The sequence below is a fragment of the Syngnathoides biaculeatus genome, chromosome 17 (assembly GCF_019802595.1).
Source record: "Syngnathoides biaculeatus isolate LvHL_M chromosome 17, ASM1980259v1, whole genome shotgun sequence".
NCBI classification, from domain to species: Eukaryota; Metazoa; Chordata; class Actinopteri; order Syngnathiformes; family Syngnathidae; genus Syngnathoides; species Syngnathoides biaculeatus.
In genome coordinates, this window is record NC_084656.1 from 10236761 (window position 1) to 10256735 (window position 19975).

General features: G+C 41.7%; 1 protein-coding gene across 5 annotated transcripts in view; it reads left to right on the plus strand.

Moving 5' to 3' along the window:
- The first annotated feature begins 1148 nt into the window (after window positions 1-1148).
- Window positions 1149-19975, plus strand: part of shc3 (SHC (Src homology 2 domain containing) transforming protein 3) — a 22934-nt gene continuing 4107 nt past the window's right edge. Inside the window, exons 1-15 of one of the 5 annotated variants that reach the window (XM_061800830.1) lie at window positions 1149-1211; window positions 3400-3569; window positions 4532-5196; window positions 5290-5549; window positions 9165-9235; window positions 9698-9761; window positions 11379-11498; window positions 13861-13914; window positions 13986-14037; window positions 14115-14244; window positions 14332-14485; window positions 14569-14662; window positions 15580-15765; window positions 16709-17016; window positions 17232-19975. The exon at window positions 17232-19975 is cut by the window's right edge and continues 1751 nt beyond it. In XM_061800830.1, the coding sequence (XP_061656814.1) occupies window positions 5016-5196; window positions 5290-5549; window positions 9165-9235; window positions 9698-9761; window positions 11379-11498; window positions 13861-13914; window positions 13986-14037; window positions 14115-14244; window positions 14332-14485; window positions 14569-14662; window positions 15580-15765; window positions 16709-17016; window positions 17232-17360 (1803 nt within the window). In that variant the 5' untranslated portion in view covers window positions 1149-1211; window positions 3400-3569; window positions 4532-5015 and the 3' untranslated portion in view covers window positions 17361-19975. Of the gene's footprint in view, window positions 1212-1556; window positions 1610-3399; window positions 3570-4531; window positions 5550-9164; window positions 9236-9697; window positions 9762-11378; window positions 11499-13860; window positions 13915-13985; window positions 14038-14114; window positions 14245-14331; window positions 14486-14568; window positions 14663-15579; window positions 15766-16708; window positions 17017-17231 lie in introns of those variants that run through there. The other 4 variants (XM_061800827.1, XR_009792248.1, XM_061800829.1 and 1 more) reach the window with 4 other exon arrangements.

Below are 19975 nucleotides of genomic sequence, written 5' to 3' on the forward strand. Positions count from 1 at the left end.
TTATTCACGCCACAGGAAAGCTGTGATGGCCACTGAGCGCCGCCAAAACGCCACAAACTGTCACTTTTCAAGTGGAAGGGAACGAACCTGTACTGCTTTTTCTTTTTTTCTTCTTTTTTTCTTGAGGGTGGGGGTGGGGTCGGGGCGAGGAAGCCAGGGCACCATAATCAGAGAAGTCTTTTGGGGGAACGCCAGGCTCGCGATAAACGCACCAAGACTACAAACATGGAGGACATGAAGCTCCATGGAGCTTGAATGATTTTTTTTTTTTGGTATGCATATTTTATTTCCTGCATAGAAAAGAAGCTTGTTTACAATTTTACAGTAACATTCAAACGTGGCAGTTCGATCCAATATTGTTACTCGATTCCTTTTGCTTTTGATTGGTCTCATTTCTGCAAAATATTCATGTATGTTGGATGTAGGAATAAAGACAACATTCATTGGTGCTACTTGGTATGTATGTATGTATTACTTTCGACTTGTCCCGCTCTCTTCCCGGATAAATGCAGAGGTGTTTAAGTCAAGAAGGGCATCAGCCGTAAGAACTGTGCCAAACAAATATGAGCGTTCATCTGCGATGACACGCTGTGGCGACACCTAACTTGGTAATTTTTTTTTAAAAACTGTGCTTTGAGGGTTTTGTTATAACGCTGCTCTGGCTCCCTCTTGTGTCCAGGTAAAGAACAACGACCAAGAAATACTGTACCAGTTTAATGTTTTTAAATTAAATATAATTAAAGGGTTGGGGGAACAGGAGGGAGATTTATACATTTTTCATCTTATTACATTTGCAGTTTCTTTTTTCCTTGGATTTTTTTTCCTATCCCGAACTACTTCCTTCCCTCACAGTTGCATTTTTTACACTTGCATCTGAACACTTTTCTGCCTTCCATCATTCCTTCTGTCACCCCTTCTTTTTATTAAATTCCCACATCCCCAGATCCTTCTATCACTTAATCGTGCATTCATGTCTGCCTTTCACAACAGAGCTGCTTTTTATTCCTGCATTCTAGATTTCTTCCTTCCATCTTCTACACTGCTTATCCTCACTAGGGTCACAGGTGACCATGCTGGACTGGTTGTGACACGCCAGCCAAACGACTACGCATGCTCGCATTCACACTGAAAGATGTTTTCGTTGTCAGTGAAGCCAACGTGTCTTTGTGCCAAGAAAGCACACGGCGAACATGCAAACGCCACACTTGAAGGTCAGTCTTGATTCCAGCCTCAGAACCTCGATGCAAATGTGCTAACCACTGAAACACTGTACTACCTTGCTTTCTTTGATTCAAACAACGTACTTTTTGCCTTCCTTCCTCCGTTACCTGCCCGTTTTAGTTTTAAGTTCCTACTCAAGGTCACGCAACTTCAATTTACCCTTCCAAACTAATTTAAAGCTACTCTGGCTTTTTTTCAAAATATGTGAATTCCTTAAATATAGCCAATTTACCTGTCAGAATTGTGAAATTACTACTGACAACAGCGTTAGGGAAAAAAAAATAAACACAATGATAACAAGCCGCCATTTTGTTTAGACTTTTGCTTGGATAAATGACGTCACATGTCCGGAAATGACCCCCGTCTACTTCGTAGCATGAGAAAGCAGGTGAGGATAGTGCTGCTAATCTGATCAATTTTCAGTCTTTTGGCAGAATTTCATGGATTGTTATGACACAAGTGGGATGATTTGATCAATGAAAAATAATTCTACTAGAAGTATACCCTGTGTTTTTCTTTCCAGAGTAAACCACCTTATCCAGTTTGTGATGCAGTGAAAACGGTCACATACATTTTTAAAACTAACTACTGTCATAATAATTACACATTGATGCAATATCCTTTTATAACGTAAAATGCATCTAATTTGTTTTCTTTGTGAAAGCAAATTCAACAATGTACCCTTTGAGTATAATAATTTATCCATTTGTGTAAATGTTAGCATATTTAATCATATGCTAAATTTATACAGACCACTATATGCCAAATAATGTATTTAATGACTCTGTGTATAATTTATTAAATTAGTAAGTACATGTATATATATATTTTTTTCTTTTTTTTTTAACAATACAATATGTATTCTCAGGTGACAAACTAATTCACTGTGCTCTTAAGTGCTTGTACATGTAATTTTTCTCCACCATTTGGTTTGTTCTGCTGGAGGTTGTCAAAAGTTCTTTTTAATGTCGCCATTGCTGTTAAATTTCTACAATTTAACTGAATGGAGCCAAAGGCTTAAAAAAACAAGAAGCTATTTCAGGATGATTCGTTTTTGGGGGGTATGGGGGGCGGCATGGGTGGCAGGACTTTATATTTCTTAATATATATTCTATAACATTGTGTTGGATTGCATTTTCACTTGGCAGCAAACACATTGCAACGTGGGACAAAATTCTAAACAGCCCACTCAAACCTTTTGAGAAACCGGCAGCTAATGACAGGTGTATAATGCTTAACTGAGCAAACAGTTCCTAGATGTCTTTATAAAAGTTCTTTGACATTGTTCTGTCAAAATACAGAAAGGACAAAGATTTTCAGCATACTGAATATGCATTTGTCACATTCTGGTTCAAATCACTCAGTCTCATCCAAATGCTGACTATCTGTATCGCTTTTATTACCTTGGGAACCGGGATAGAGCTAGAGCCTTAATTTTTTTTTTTTTTTAAAGAGAGTTACAAATCAAACATCATTTGTGGTGTTATTGTAGACTTATGGAGACTAAAATTAGCATGTGCATGTTATTGTTTTCAAGATACAGTATACAGTGGTGCCGTCGCCAGCCATCATTCTTTTGCCAAATGCATGGTAACGATGCCTAGATCCGAAGGATGGCAACAGGCTGCGAGAGTTAACGTCTAGCAGTGAGCCAGTATCTTGCAAATCTTGCAAACCGAGCATTACAGTTGTGTAACCTTTTTATAAGATTAATAAATGTTGCAAATTATGGTTGATCAAATCAAGATCATTCTAGCAGTGTTTTTGACCTCATGAAATGCTGACAATGGGGCTGCGCAGTTCGAATTTAAATCGCGATTTTGGCTGTACATTAGGAAATGATGGACAGCAAAAAGTCAATTGTAATTTAAATGATTGTGAATTATAACCCACAACAGCACATGTTCGAATGTAGATGTTTTAATTACATGTTCTCTTGAATGTGGAATTGAAAACAGTGAGCTAGTGATAATGGTTACAGGCAAGAGCACCATGAAAGGGGGAAGGGGATGTTTACACTTGCTTGGATGTTTTTCTCTCTTTTTATGATGGAAAGTTCTCTTTTAAGAATAAGTGGAATCAGTTTTTTTCCCTCATTTGTGTTCATGTATTTTTATGTATTTATTTAATTTATTATTTTATAGTTATTAAAGCGAGTGTTCTTACCTTCACCGCCAGGGAATGATCTCCTCCACTATCCTGCAAGCCTTCCCTGAATGAGTCATCCAGCCGGCCGCTCATTGGACAGGCGGACGCCGTCCTGAGGGATTGCCTTGCAATAGCGGCAACGGCGGCGGTGGCAGCGGCGGCACAGCGGAGTGGCCTTGCTTCCATTCACAGAAACGTTGGTATGCCAGCCTGCTATTTCATTCATTGCCAGGACTATGAACCTTGACTTGTATCTCTCCCCGACTTCTCTTTTTCTGTTGTCAAATTCTCATTATTTTTGCTTGTTTTTGCTTTGTTTCTGAAGGGAGAAGGCAGACCCCCCCCTTCACACCCCCACACATCCCCCCTGCCTTCTAGACTGCAGTGCGAAATGCAGCAGAGGGAGTGAGAGCGGAAGCTGCTCATGAATGAGCATCACTCGCTCCCGTTCTAGAAGGCTAGAGGACATTTTTACATGAATGGTGTTTGTGTGTGTGCGGGGTGGGGAGCTGTGCTCTCTTACCTGCTGCCACGGCGACCGCAGATGCTTCATCATCAGTGGTGCCGCTCTTAAGGAGACCTTTGCGCTTTTTTTTTTCTTCTTCATTGACTCATCCTCGCCTGAGGAAGATGACGTCCATGGCGCGTTTATTTGGGTTGTATCATCCTCATCGCTGGAGTTGCTTCGTTTAAGCTTCCAGTGCTTAATTTCACATTTATGATCGTGGTATTTAATTTTTGCGATTTATATTTGCTGTTTTTTGTTATTGTTGGTGACACAGTTTAGTGAAATTATTTTTTTGGACTGCATTTTACATCAACTTAAGCAAGTATTTTAAATAGCTCCAAAACAGATTAATGTCACCCATCACCTCATAGAAATTGATTTTTTGGAAATACAAAAATTTATATATGTATCACACATCGTTTGGGAATACATTTAAACAAATACGTATAGATGATCGACCTACCCCTCTTTATTCCTTTAAAATCTATTTTTTCGAGTTAAATAAATGACATTAAATTCACTACGACTACATTTATGCAATATCAAATCAAATACTTTTTACATCTAGGGTGTTTTACTTTCTGATTGTTTTTCGAGTGCTTTTTGAGGGAGTTTTTTTTTCCCTCCCCCTCCCTGCCTTCCTCCCTCCAACAGGAAGTGATTTGCAGTGTTCAGCAAGCCTTTTGTTGAGAAGGTTTTCTCACACCAGTGAGTCATGCTCCAGCTCTGAGCCGGCAGCACCTAGGAAGGAAGGCAGCAGCCAGTTCCATTCTGTTGCCATCACCTTCGATGTGATTTGCAGATTTTTGCTTGATTTTTGGCTGGCTAGAAATCATCATCGTTATCGTAAGCAGCAGCAGCAGAAGCATCACCACTGGAAACCAAAACAACAACCTCTCCATCATCCTCTGGTTCGTTTCCATGGATTTCCACTGTGTTTTTTCCCTCTTGACTGGATTGAAGCGCCAGATTTTACCGATGAGGATTTGAGAGAGGTGGATTGCGATTGCTACGAAGTGTTTACTGCCACCGCGGCCACGTCTGCAGCTGCCATGTTACAGGAGAGGGTAATCATCGCGGCAAGGAGCCGGGTGGTGCATGTCGCTTGAGGCGTCGCGAGAGAGCAGAGGCGAAGGGTATGCTTCACCGCACTAAATACAACCGTTTCAGGAATGAGTCAGTGACTTCTGTCGATGACATCGTCCACGGCCTGTCCATGAACCCCAAGGTGTCAGCCGGCCCCGAGACGCCTTACGCTCCCTCGGCCGACGTCCAGCCGGCGGCTGCCTCCAACGGTGCCGCCGCTGCCGATGATGGTGGTACGCCCTTGTGCACCCTTATCAACAAGGTGTCCAACCTGAAGTTCAGCAATTCAGGCAGCCTACTTGGCATCAAAAATCTGCCCTCGGCAGTCAAGGACCTTGCGGTGGCCAGGCTGCAGGGCGGCGGGGGTTCGGGGTTGACCCCGGGAGCGGCGACTGCAGGGGCGGCGGCCAGCCTCTCGACACTGGAACCTGTTGCGTACGTGAACAAGAAGAGCAGGCTGGACGAGCTTCCTCCCGGCGGGGAGGATTGGAACCCCGGCTGTGGTGGACCGGTGGACAAACCCTTCAGAGGGTGGCTGCACTCCAGTGAGAAGATCTCTGGCCCAGGAGTGACGTTCGTCGTTAAGGTAGGCGGTGAATGTTGGTCATGCATCCGTTGTTTTTTCCACATCCATGGTCATGTTCAGCAGCTTTCTGTGGGTAACTCCAGTCATTAATGATCACCGTGCAGTTTTAGGACACACGTCTTGTCACACTAGTCTCATCCATCCATTTTCCACACCCACAATCCTGTTTAGCTGCTTACTTTGAGGCGAAAGGCAAATTACACCCTGGAGTGGTCACCAGTCATTCATATCACACAATGAGCCAGATAAGCATTCACACGCAGGTCCATCCATTCTCTACACTGCCAGTCCTGCTCTAGCGTGCATGGTTCTGGAGGCCATCCCAGTTGACTGAGACCCTGAACTGATCGTCAGTGGGGGCGGGAATGGCAGGAAACTCTGCTGTGGAAGTGCATCCGCGGGTGATATCTTCACCACATTTGCGCCTGCCTTACTTGCGCTTTTGCAACCATGTCGACATCTTTATTACCCCGTTGTCCGTGGCAATATTAGCTCAACAGCAGGGGTTTGGAGGGGGGAAAAAAAAAGTAAAATGTCAAAGCTAAGCATACATCATTTGAAAGGAGCACACGTTGGCGCCGGGCTGTGAATGTCATCATGACGGCAATGAGTCACCGTTGGGACTGATGATGCCGGTGTGTGAAGTGAATGGAAAATGTGAATTTATTTATTTGTTTATTTTAAAAAATGTGGACGTTAAAGTTTTTCCACTTGCTTTAATGCTCATCAGGCAGCATAAGAGAAGAGTGACAAGTTGTCACACAACACGTCTGCGTGCCGTTTCCCATTCTCCACATTAAGGGCAGTCAGCGTTAATGAACACATTTAGCGTTTTGGGCTTTAGGTCCTGTGAGTTCAACGTCGCTTCAAATTAGCGTCACATGGTCGCCCCCCTCACCCATCATGTGCCATTACTCCCAATGGACATTGATCTCATCTACAACGTTCACATCAATGAGTCCCTTAATGGTAGGCTTGCACAGCTCAGCACCCCAATTCAGACCAAAATTTAGGAAAATACCTCATGCTTAGCCATACCATTGATTAAAAAAAATATGCATGAATTTGATATGAATGCATTTGTACAAAAAATAAAGGCCTCCCCCCCTGTGATTAGTCAGATGGGCTAGTCTGCAGCACTGGTGTGACCCTAATAAACAGAATACAAAATGAATGGCTCAAGGACTAACCCCCATTACACCCCGACCCTAACGGCTAGACACTCCTGGTCACTCTATGTGCGGAACTAAGCTACTTGCAAGGTGTTTCAGCAAAATTCTAGGACTGGTGTTTCAATAAATATAACCTCCTGCAGTCTAAAATGCTTTTTTTTTTTGCTCCATATTCATGCACTCCCGGAAGGATTATTCTGGGATCCCTCACAGCTCCATCGTCACAGCCATGTTGATGTCATCCATGTCTTCAAGACAGACTCTTGAAAAAGAGGAAAACAATGACATAGATACTGATCCACGATCAGGGAGGTGTTGTTCCAGCACGCCGTTGTTCTTCTGAGCCACAACCTGTCAGATTCTTAGGACAATGTGAACAGTTATGGTGTAATGGTAAAGCAGCCACAGGTTTTCCTTCCCCTTCTCGCATACTGAACGAAGCAAATCCTACAAGATCTTTGTGGATGTCCCAGTTCATCATTTGGCCCACATTGAAGGGCAAAACTCATAGTTTATTGTTTGAGTTTGAAATACAGCAGCTGAAATAATAATTTAAAACGTCGCCATTTTCCTCACAAGATATATTTCCAAAGGTGCTATTATTATTGGGAACAACCCAAGTAATCCATACGTACAAAGAATGTAGAACAAATAAGATCGTAAATTATGTTGTGTGTAGTAATGTGAAAAGTAATCGTTGCAGAACATAATGATGGCATTGGTAGTGAACGCATATCCAAGCTTCTGAATGAGCACGGTTGGTGCCACAATAATATAAGTGTAAAACCAAGCATATCACCATAAATTTTCCTCCATCAAGTTCTCCTCACAAGAAATAATCAGAAGAATTGTTCAAGAGCCACAGAGCACCTGTGGAGCGTTTTAAAAGACCTGGAATTAGCAAGTACTGTTTTCTTGTCACAAGGAAATCAATCAATGATGCGCTCCACCGCCATGGCCTGTATGCACGGTCACCAAGCAAGACCCCATTGCTGAAATGGAAAAAAAAAGCACGTCAAAGCTCGTTTAGTGTTTGCTGAACAACATGTGATGTTTGAAGAGAGAATATGAAGGTGTGGGGCTGCTTTTCAGCAAATGATACTGGTAAACTTCACATTATTGAATGAAGGATGAATCGGCAAAAGTACCGAGACATTCTTGGGAAAAATCAGATGCAGCCTACGAACTTGATGAAAATGAAACAAGGATGGACCTTTCAGCAGGAAATTGATCCAAAGCATACTGCTAAGCAAACTGTTGCTTTCAAAGAAAGGAAATAAAGCCGCCAGAATGGGCCAACAAAATCCCCTCACTTGAATCCAATCCTATGAAAAGAATTGAAACTCAAGGTCCATAAAAGAAACTCATGCAACCTTCAAGATTTGAAGATTGCTTGTGTGGAGGAAAATCACACCAGAGCAATGAATATGATTAATTTCTCCATACAAGAGGCTTCTTTAAATATATACCACTTGGCGTGTTCAATATTTTTCCCTGTGTGATTTCACATTATTACACATAACTTCACTTCTGATCTTATTTGTTTTACTTTATTTTCATGTATGGGTTACTTGAATTGTTAAGTTTTCACGTCAGTAGCACCTTTGGAAATATAGTCTGTCACAAAAATGATCTTTTAAGTACTCATTTCAGCATCTTTACTTCTTTTATGACACCAATCTTGGAACTTAACTGAGACACTTTTTGTCTGACAACATTGGACATGTGCCGAAAAGTGCACCGAACACCCATCCTGTGGTCTGCCAGTTTCCAAATGGTGTTGTATCTTGAGCTTTGAGGGACGATAATGGCTAACTTAAGCCGCGATGGACAGAGGAAATGTTTTGTTTACACCACTGACGATGAATGCGACGCTCATCATCAGCACAAAGTGTTCCCGGCCTGTGCTCTGTCAGGGTAGGTGGCTGCTAATGAAAAGGATTACATGGGGGATCTCATGAGGCGTAGTACCACTGCAGAATTCAACACACCCAAGATTTGGTTTTAGCAACTGGACTGCGACTTTGTCTCTTGATCGTTGCTTGTTTTCACTACAAAATACAGTGGAACCTTGAAAATCTTGTCCTTTTTTGAGGCTGCTCCAATTTCTGGAATCCGGGGTGTCCTCAGTTTATGACTGAGTTTTGGTGGGTATTTGTGGCTGCAAAATGGAGGCTCAGTCAAGGGGGATTTCCTTTGTGTGCTGAGGGTCATGTCTGTAAATTCATTGGTAAGTGGGGGGGGGGGACGACATAATCATTTATGTTTGGGGTAGGACGCCAGTCAGGATTGGTGTGGTATGATCATACTTGCGCACCCTCATCAGGATTCCTGGCGGCACTAAACCAAGGAATAGCCAAAGAAAAAGCAAAATCAACGCACTAAGAGGCCTTGCAGATTTTTCCGTGAGGTTTTTACATGTATTTATTTATTTTTTTTTCAGTATCTGGGTTGCATTGAAGTGCTGCGATCAATGAGATCTTTAGATTTTACTACACGATCACAAATAACAAGGTAAGTGTGTTAATTTTTTAACGTCACCAACCTTCGTCAACAATGATAAAAACACTAACCAGTCCCCCACCTCAGCGTGTCTCCTCCCAATACGGTTGCAATTAGAACCTTTTCTTGTCCTGCTTTGGTTTTACATGCATGCGGTGTTGCACGCACTTCTATTTATCTGTGAGAACTATTGAACGACGAGCTGACAGCCACTCGCTTTCTGCCGTGTTCACTTTTCTGCTCCACTTGCGTTGATGTCAGCCGGCAAGGCTGCATACTTGTCGCCTCTGTTGTTTCTAGAATGTTGCCTCAGCTGCTTCTAAACATTGAAATTATACTCTGTCCCTACACTTTCTAGCTTTTGCTAATATTGTTGCCATTGTTTTCCAGATTCTTATTCTGATGAAGATGATGATTAATATTATGATTCGTGTTTTGATACCATTGACTTCTGTTGTCTGTCCATCTCTCCAGGGAGGCCATCAGTTTTGTTTGTGAGGCTGTTCCGGGGACCAAAGCAGCTCTGCGGAAGCGAAAGGTACATAGGATGGCAGAAAGACGGACGCCAAGGGTGGGTTCAGCACTGAGGAGGAGGCCTTGGTGGGGATGAGGAGAGTGACTGGGAACACTGTAGACAGTGGAAGGCAGCAATAAGACAAAGCCCAAAAAGTGAGACAGCAAAGGAGGCAAGACGTGGTGCATTGAGGAACATGAGAGGGGGAAGGAAGACAATAAATGTGACAGTGTGTTAGGCAGAAGGCAGGAGAGACAAAGGGACAAAGGGAGAGGTGCATGAAGTGAGAGTGTGGAAGGCAGAAAGCGAGACAGGCAAAAAAGGAGATTTGTGGAAGATCAAGAAGGTTCCCAGTGAGGAAGAGGAGAGGGGAAGGAAAGAAGTGAAGCTGGAAGCTAAAGAACAGAGGCAGCAACAAAGGCAAAACGTAAGACCCCATGGGAGGTTAGAAGGAAGGCCGTGAGAATTGGACGTAGTCCTGTGTGCATATGAATGTTGTGGGGGAAAAAAATAGGATCATTAGATATTCATTTCGAGTCTATTTATAGCAACGTGGCCCATGCTCGCCATCTTCGTCTCATCCTTCCTGGCTGGATAAGGACGGCGAACACTTCCTGATAACAAGATCAGAGAAATGATGAGCGCCACATGGCACCGTGTGGCCATGCGTGTGTGTGTGTGTGGTGTGTGTGTGTGTGTGTGTGAGTGCGGGGGCATGGCACGCTTCATCCCACGCTGCATTCATTACACACGGCTGCTCAGTGACTCATACAGCACAAAATATCTGCGCTGGCTGTGAAGCCAAGAAGGCCGATGGCCGCACTCTGTAATGCTCGTTCAAAATGTCAGAGTGTACAAAAAAATGCACACGAGTTGCTCTCATATTATTCATCATTAGTTTTTAGAATTTTTGTTGTGGACTGCAAGAAGCAGTCAGAATTGTCTGGATTGCTTTTCTGCCTAATTTTATCCCACTTTCTATTCATCCACAGAAAGAAACAACACTTCATAGTTTCCCATTTTAAGCCGGAGGATGTGCGTCTGCCTTTAAAAGTGTTCTAAATGAGTCCTTGAATAGTTGCAATGCATCCCAACCTGTGTGCTGTGACATTGTTGTGTGGCGATCTCATTGGTGTGCCGTGGGAAATTATACGATTGCACTTAATTAGTTTGAAATAGATTTCAGTACTACGCATAATGTCTCTTTGTTCAACTGTCTGTGCCAGCAATGTGTCGAGACAGAACAATTAAATGGTCCAGTTGATGACAAACAGTGCATAATTAACCCATGTATTCAGGTATTGTGACATTTTTGTTTTGGTGGTGCACCGAGAGATTTTTTTTCCCCCTTTTATTTTTGTGTCCTGTTTGAGTGTTAGCTCAAGCAGAAAGAAGATTTGTTTCCCTCTTATGCCGGAACAGTTTTAGTGTGCCACAGTAAAGTTTTTAAGCTGCCACTGTGGTTCTTTGTATTCTGGTGGATATTTTTTGAAAATTTCAGTTGGATTGTACCAGTGATTTTTTTTTTTTTTTTTTTTTTTTTCCCTCCCCCCTGCGATGTATAATTTGTGCGTTGGTGCAATAAAGGTTGGTGAACGTTACTCATTTGGATTTCAACTATGAATGTGTTCTTCTTGTCAGCCACCATCCAAAGCTCTGTCCAACATCCTGGGGAAGAGCAATCTGCAGTTTGCCGGCATGTCCATCAACCTCAACATCTCCACCTGTAGCCTCAACCTTATGACGCCAGACTGCAAACAGGTAAGGTGGCAAACAGCAACTGCATTGGATGACATAATTAGGGCTCTTACATTGCTTTTCCATTGACCAAAGCAGGTACTGTTTCTACTTCTGGTACCTTGTCATTTACGGTTCTAAGTGCACTGACCCATTTTACTGATGTAAACCGTTTTTGGTCCTTCTTTGGTCAAGCAGAGTTGTACCCTTTGAGTGTAATGTACAAAAAATACGATTTAAAAAAAAAATCCAATAGTGGAAATTAAACGTTTATAGAAAAGCAGAGTAAAACACCACACTGTAGAGATTGCCCAAGTCTATGTACCCACAGGTTTCTTCGCTTCGTGTCCTTCACTTCAGTTTGCTCGCGTGACAAATTTGAAGACATTGAAAGTGCATGTGCTTCATCAGCAGTGTAAACTTGGCAAGGGGGAGGGCTTTTCTTTACGCAAGGCGCTGACAACATTAATTCTCGGATGAGTTCAGCTCGTCTCAGCTCTGAGGGTGGACTGTATCGACTTTCTATCCAATCACCCAACACATGTACGTCACACAACAGGCTTAACACTGAAACTCGTGTCTCATCTGAAATTGTTGACATGCCAAACGACATCCACTGTGGTTCTGTAGGTGGCAGAAATGCACCTTGGAAAGGGCGGTGGGGCGGCAACTGCCACCGTGAGCTTTTTTTTCAACACAGTGCCATCTGGTGGCAACACATTCCCAAATACAAGTACCGTAATTTCTGGCCTACAGAGCGCACCGGATTATAAACCTCACTCAGTACATTTGTAAAGGAAATACTATTTGGTACGTACATAAGACGCACCTGTGTAAAAGCCACAAGTGCCCACATTGAAACACGATATATTTACAAAGAAAGACGGTACACAGAAAGAGTTTTCAAAGTTTTAATACCTTAGTTTAGCTTAACATAGCAACAACATGGTAGCACGAACAGGGCTGGTTAAAGAAAAAAAAATACAGGTGTAGAAAAAAAAAAAGAACATCCGCGGCACCTGCACAGTAGCACCATGGTAGCACAGCACTAACAGAGCAGGTTTAAAAAAAAAAAAAAAAAAGCACACCTAAATCACAGATCCCCGGCAGTAACACAGCAGAAACACGCTAACGCTAGCTTGGCGCCAACAGGGACGGTTAAAAAAAAACATACCGGTAAAAATCTGTGAGACGTGGCAGTAACACAGCAGCAACACGGTAGCATTGTGCTAACATGGCCGGGTAAAAAAAACAAACTTACTAGTAAAAGTATCTGTCTGTCTCACTCTTACCTTTTCTGCTCGAGTGCTCCCTTGCGGCCATTAGAAAAAATGCACAAATTAGCCGCATCACCGCATGAGCCACAGGGTTGAAAGCGTGTGGAAAAAAGGCCGGAAATTATGGTAGTAAACTACAACAGTAAAAAGTGAACAGAAGAAAAAAAAAATCCTCAATCTGTACAGAAATTCAATGGGTTCTTCTCCCAATGTTTCATAGAAAAAGTTTTTTTTTTTTTTAAACTAATAAAGCACCAACACACTTGCGCATTGTAGTAAAAGCGTCCTGATGAGCACCCAAGTTTTGATACAGCTCAATATTTCCTCAGGACATTCTGCCTTCTGAGTAATAAAAGTTATGATGTCTCCTCTGTAACAAGGTTACTATCATCTCAAAACGACTCAACCAGCTTTTTTTCATGTTACTGCCAGCAGATGGCGCCACAACAAAGAAAAAAAAACCTGGAATGTTTTTTTTTTTTTTTTGTGACTGCCTTAACCTTACTAATATGGCCTGCTGCCTCATGTTCATGTGACTTTGTAAATCTCATAAAAGTATGAGTTCACATGTACCTCTGGGTGGCAAACGGTCAAGTGTTCTCTTGACAAATGCAAAGTGAAAAAACATTTGAAATGGCTGAAATTACCATTTTGACCTTTGTTTTATTTATTTTTTTTTTACTGTTGTAATTTTTATGTATGACTTGCCAGTTGAGTAGATGTCATGTGAGGTCAATTCTTTTGAAAAGAGACCTAATGCCACTATAGACAGATAAAATGATCATTAAGGGACTGGCTAATTAACTTTTCTGGTACTTGGATTATTGGTAAAGAATGTTCTTTTGCTGGTAAAATCAGAAGTATAGAGGTATTATGATATCCACATGATTTACCTCCTCACTAACAGGTTCTGCTGGATTCATTTTTTAAAGGACTTTTTATTGAAAGTCACTTTTGTGGAATATCTGCTGGCTGCATGTTTTTGTCATCATTTTCATTTCAGGTCAGCTATAGCGGCTCATGTTCTGGCCCTCAGAAGTACCCTGGTGCCTTTTGTTTACAAAGATGATCACAAGGGTGTACATCAACTGTTTTCTTTTACTTTACAGATCATAGCCAACCATCACATGCAGTCCATCTCCTTCGCATCCGGTGGAGACCCTGTAAGTGTTTTTTCATACATGAATACACCTTGATTCTTACAATGGATCTCACAATTATTTTATTGTTTCAGGACACCACTGACTTTGTCGCCTATGTGGCAAAGGATCCCGTGAACAGAAGAGGTATTTTGTCTGTTGAGGCTTTGAACACGGGCATAGAATGCCAAATTCCTTCAACTCGTTTGTTTGTCTCTCCTCAGCCTGCCACATCCTGGAGTGCTCAGACGGGCTGGCCCAGGACGTGATCAGCACCATTGGCCAGGCCTTCGACCTTCGCTTCCAGCAGTATCTGCAGTGTCCTTCCAGCAAGCCTTCTTCCACACACGACAGGTGTCCACTTTAAGTGTGTGTTCATGTGTGTTCTACCTTTGAACTGAGAGATCATTTCATTGAGTACTTCTGCGCACTTGCGTGCAGGGTGTTCAGCGTGGAGGAGTTTCCGTGGACGGAGGAGGAGGACGAGTCCACGGAGCATCCCTACTACAACAACATCCCCGGGAAGGTGCCGCCACCTGGAGGCTTCGTCGACACGCGGCTGACCAATCAGAATGCGCCCTCGGATGGAAGCCAGGTGCCTTGTTTATGAATGTACCACAATTAAAGTACAACGGTTGCACGCACACTAAAGTATTTGTTTTGATTGTTTGTCTTAAGAGTGGCTCAAACTCTGTGGATCAGAACTATTACCAAGGGCGACATTGTGGAGAAAACTGGACAGAAGAGAGGAAACCCATCTTCATACAACAAGGTAATAAAATGTTATTTTCTTTTTTCTTGTTGATTGAATTTCTGTTTGTTCTTCATTGGTTTGAATGTGTGTTCTATATAAACTAGGGATTTTATAGTATATAGAGTTAGGGGAAAAAAACATAGAAAACTGCCTGTTTCATAATATTTAAAGGAACAATACCATATATCAGGATATTAAATATTGCACAGCTTCACTATACAGTAAAACTAAAAAAAAATTAAAGCTACCTCGACATGATTGGAACAATAATATGTTTACAGTGACACTCATCTGGTGGAGTTATATAGGTGGAGCTGCAAGTGTGTATACATATCATAAGCGCCTTTACATTAGCATCTGCTTTGTAAAATTAATTGAAGTGTGTATTAATATTTTATTATTATATATAATTTAATAATATATATAAATTATATATATATATATATATATATATATATATATATACATATATAATATACAGCATTTATAAATACTGTGTGTATGTATGTGTATATATATATATATATATATTATAGTCTATGTGTATTTACATACAGACTAAATACAGAGTCTTTCCTATATAAACTTAATTTGCAATTCCATGGTTATGGTCGTATTACCGGTACTTTTTTTTTTCAATCTATTCCATCCATGAACTATGAGCTGGTTCGTTTTTGGAATGGTGAATTTTGTTCAAAAGTTTGAATTATTAATTATAGTCTGGACTAGCTCAATTTTTGTAAGTGTGAACTATTTGTTCATGAAATTAACTTTCTTAGCACTGGTGCCAAGTTGCAACATTAAAAAAAAAATGAAAAAAAGTAGGAGGTTCCAGTTGTCAGATGGCCAGTGGGCCACTTTTTGGTCTTCTCAGAATCAGAATTCTCAACCACACTTTCTTCCCATTTGCTATTGCTATTCTTGTTTTTCTCCAGGGTCCTTGGATACCAGCAGTGAGAGCAAAGGTCCGGTGACAAAAGCGGGCGAGATGCCCACGTACATGAACACCCAGCAGATCGACGAGCAGGTGCTGGCGGCCCTGCAGGCTGAGGCGGAGCAAATGAATAAGGGTGCGGGGGCCGCGGCCAGGGAAAACCATCAGACGGATCTGTTTGACATGAGTAAGTCCTGCATGGTACTTCAAAGGGTCGTTTTATAGGAAAAGGGACTCTTCTATTGCTTTGTTTACACATGTGGGTCTCCGTCAGCCATCAAGTAAATTACACAAATATATTTTTGTGAGCTACTTATGTCTGTGTCTTGAAGCGTGCCTCTGGCAACTGGGCTGGGTGGGATGATCTGCCATTTTGTTCATTTTTGCTTCTCTCAAACACCAATGTATCTGAAATTAACTCACACCTCCGTTTTTGGAAACACAGAGCAAAAAAATGGATGAAGTGACAGCTTGTAACTTAAAAAAACAAACCCAATTTGTGGCACTCATAAGTCGGGGTACCACTGTATTATCGTAATTTCCAGCCTACAAGCCACGACTTTTTTCACATGCTTTCAACCCTGCGGTTTATGTTGTATTGCGGCTAATTTTTTCTAACAGCCGCAAGGGGGCACTCGAGCGGAAAAGTTAAGAGTGAGACAGGTGGAATATATGTGCCAAGGAAGTGAATTTTACCGGCCCTGTTAGCGCTGTGCTAGCATGATGCTGCTGTATTAGTGGCATGTCTCAGTGATATTTACTGTTAAGTTTGATTTTAACCGGCCTTGTTAGCATTAGTGCTAGCGTTAGGGTGCTGATAGCGTTAAACTCTTTCTGTGCACCGTCTTTGTAAATATCTCGTGTTTCAATGTGGGTTTCAACGTGGGCACTTGCGGGTTTTACACAGCTGCGGCTTATGTATGTACTGATCGGTGTTTCTTTTATAAATGTACTGGGTGAGGCTTGTAACCAAGTGTGCTCTGTAGGCTGGGAATTACGATACTGTTATTGCAAGTAGATTTTCCATACTTTTGCCCTTTAAGACACTTTGTTGTCCTTGCACATAGTTTTAGTAGTTAAAAAAATGTAAAAATAGGTGTCCTAAGTGTCCTTTAATGAATACGGAGCAGAACCCTTCGAGGACGCCATCCAGTCGCAGCCACAAGCACCTTCGCAAGTATCAGTCCTGCACAAGGCCACATCCGTGGACAACTCAAGTCCGCTTCTGGCACGTTCCATCGCCTTCCGGGCACAGGAGGAGCTGGAAGGCCAGGCGTGGTACCGCGGCAAGATGAGCCGGCGCGATGCGGAAAAGCTGCTGCGCGACGACGGGGACTTCCTGGTGCGCAAGAGCGCCACCAACCCGGGCTCGTACGTGCTGACCGGCATGCACAACGGAACGGCCAAGCACCTGTTGTTGGTGGACCCTGAGGGGACGGTAAGGCGCTCACGTCAGCAACAAAAACAAAAGATCCATCCATCCATTGCTGTCTACTCCAGTAGACTTCGGTCAAGAGGTGGTGGGTTCACCCTGGACCGGTCACCAGCCAATCACAGAGCAGACATGCCAAACACTCACCGATGTGCAGCCTTTCCCCCCAAAATTAAACTGTCTCTCTCTCTCTCTCTCTCTCTTTTTTTTTTTTTTTCAAGGTTCGGACAAAAGATCACGTGTTCGACAGCATTAGCCACCTGATCGGCCACCACCGCGACAACAACCTGCCCATCGTGTCCGCTGGGAGTGAACTGTGTCTGCTGCAACCGGTCATATGGAAGCAGTGACCCCACCCCCACCCTCGAGGAAACGGGAAACTCCAAACTTTCCTACCTGCCATCTCAGAAACTTGAAGCGTGAGGGAAGCTGCTGAAACGAAACGCCTGGGGGAAAAAAAGTAACATTTATAATAGAACTGTTATTTTATCGTGATGACTGAAATGCTATATTTTTGTGAAGACTTGTAGGACACACATGATATCTTGATTTGGTGTTTCAAACGATAATACGTTCTCGTAGTTTCGACAAATGAAGCCTCGACGAGGTGTGGACCACAATATTTTAAGAGTATGAAAGCTACAAATGTTACTTTTTGTCTGTCAAGCACAATTTCTACATTTCTACTGCTATACAAAAAACAACAACAAAAAAACGCCGGAGCCCCAAACACAAAAGCTGTTAAAAAAATGTCGCTTTTTCGTCTTCGGAACGCTAATCCGCATCCTTTATTGTGCTCTCCGTGGCTTAAAGATTGTTATTTTCAAATTGTTTCCTTGCCGCAAAGGAGTAACGGCCACGTCGGAAAGACAAATATGTTTTTAAAAAGAGAAAAAAGTTGTAATATTACCAGCCTTTATAAAATGATTCAATTTTCACAAAAATATGTCTTTGCGTTTTGACTGTAGTAAGTCATATTCCAAATGAAACGCTTATTCTTTTTCTTTAATGTTACAAAGTCAATGGCCCAAATATTTAATGCAATATTGCATATTTAAAAATATTCAGCCTTCTCTTCCTCCTAAAATGTATTTTTTCCCTCTTCATAAAAATCTTTCATTGTTCTTGCTTTATTACAATTAAAGTTTATTATGATAAAATTGCATTTTTTTATTACAAAGCACTCTTATTTTCTTCAGGTAATATTACAATTTTTTTCTCTTATTACAAATTTAAAAAATTTGCACTTTGAGAAAAAAATCTACACTCTGAATATTTTTTTTTCTTTCTGTGAGGTTTCAAGGGGGGAAAAAGTTGGAATGTTATGAAAAGGAAGCCTTAATACTGCCAGAAAAAAAAAAATCCATATATCAAGAGAAGGAGTAATATTACAAAAATGAGCCCTGAAACTATTAGCTCTATGTATTTATTCTTAAGACGTGTTTAAAATTCTGAGAATGTAGTCACAACTTTATTCTTGCAATATTAGGACTTTGAATTATTTGTGTGTGTGTGTGGGGGGGGGTTTACATGAGTTTCGCAATTTTATGACTGTTCTTGAAAAACGTGTATTGTTTTTCACAGACTGCAAATTAATTTTCTCTACAACCTTTTTTTAAATATTATATTACACATTCCTTTACAAATGATTTTATAGTAAGACTTTATTTCTTTACTATTACACCAAAACAGGTTACTTTATGCTTGCAGACATGACAGCTATGTTTCTTGTAAAATTCATTTATTGCTTGGTGCACCTGGTAACAGCATCGGCCTCACAACTCTGAGGAATGGGGTTCAAATCCTGGCCCCGCCTGTGTGGAGTTTGCACGTTCTCCCCGTGCCTGCGTGGGTTTCCTCCGGGCAATCCGGTTTCCTCCCACATCCCCAAAACATGCTACATTAATTGGAGACTCTAAATTGTCCCTAGGTGTGATTGTGAGTGTGGCCCTGCAATTGGCTGGCAACCAGTTCAGGGTGTACCCTGCCTCCTGCCCGTTGACGGGTGGGATTGGATCCAGCACTCCCGTGACCCTCTCGAGGATAAGCGGCTCAGAAAATGGATGGATGAATGGATATTTATAAGGTGTAGTAAAATGAAAACATTCTCATTTCCTTTTTAATGTGAGCTCATTAGCCACTTTATCTGCAATCATGACTTTTGTCTCATTTACAAAGTGACACTTTCTTGGAGTATTATAACTTCTCAAGTTATCACTCCCCCTTTTTTTCACTTTGCAAACAACCCCCCACCCCACACACACAAACACAATATGATGACTATTCTTGAAACATTTTCACTTATTTTCCCCTTGTAATAATATGCATTTAGTCTTGTGAAATGACAAATGTATTCTCATGGACTACTTTTTCGTGATGGAATTGGTTTTCTTGTAAAATTGCAACTTAAATCCTACAAATGTGTAATTTTTTTGGGGTCATTTTCATATATTTGGGACGTCGTTGTGCTTTCACCACTGGCGAGTCTTGCGTATGCTAACCCTGCCAAATAATCCCACTTTGATTTGCACAATTTGGCTTCTTTAATCGGTGTCAGTGATTGGTTGGGGTACTATTTTCATGACCACATGTGAATAGCACAATCCCAGTGATGAATGAGACGTTGTTTGTTTTCTCACCAAAGAGACAGAAAAAGCAGAAGCAGTACCAGACTTTCTCCTCGAATTTAGCCTCATTTCCTCTCAGTGGTAGCAAAAACACGATTTCTCAATTCATTATCAATAGCAAATGGATGGGGGTGCGTTCAAGTGCAGTTGAACCAAAATCAGCAAGCCTTTCAATGGGTTTTGATGACATGAAACGCAAAGCCTGTATTTTTGCTGCAAGGGCTAGTCGACAGTATGAGTTTGTCACATAATGCGTCCATTCAACAGAACCGACTGATGCCGGAAAATTTTAGCGTCGGAAAATGGGTCACTTTAATCATATATATATATATTTAAAG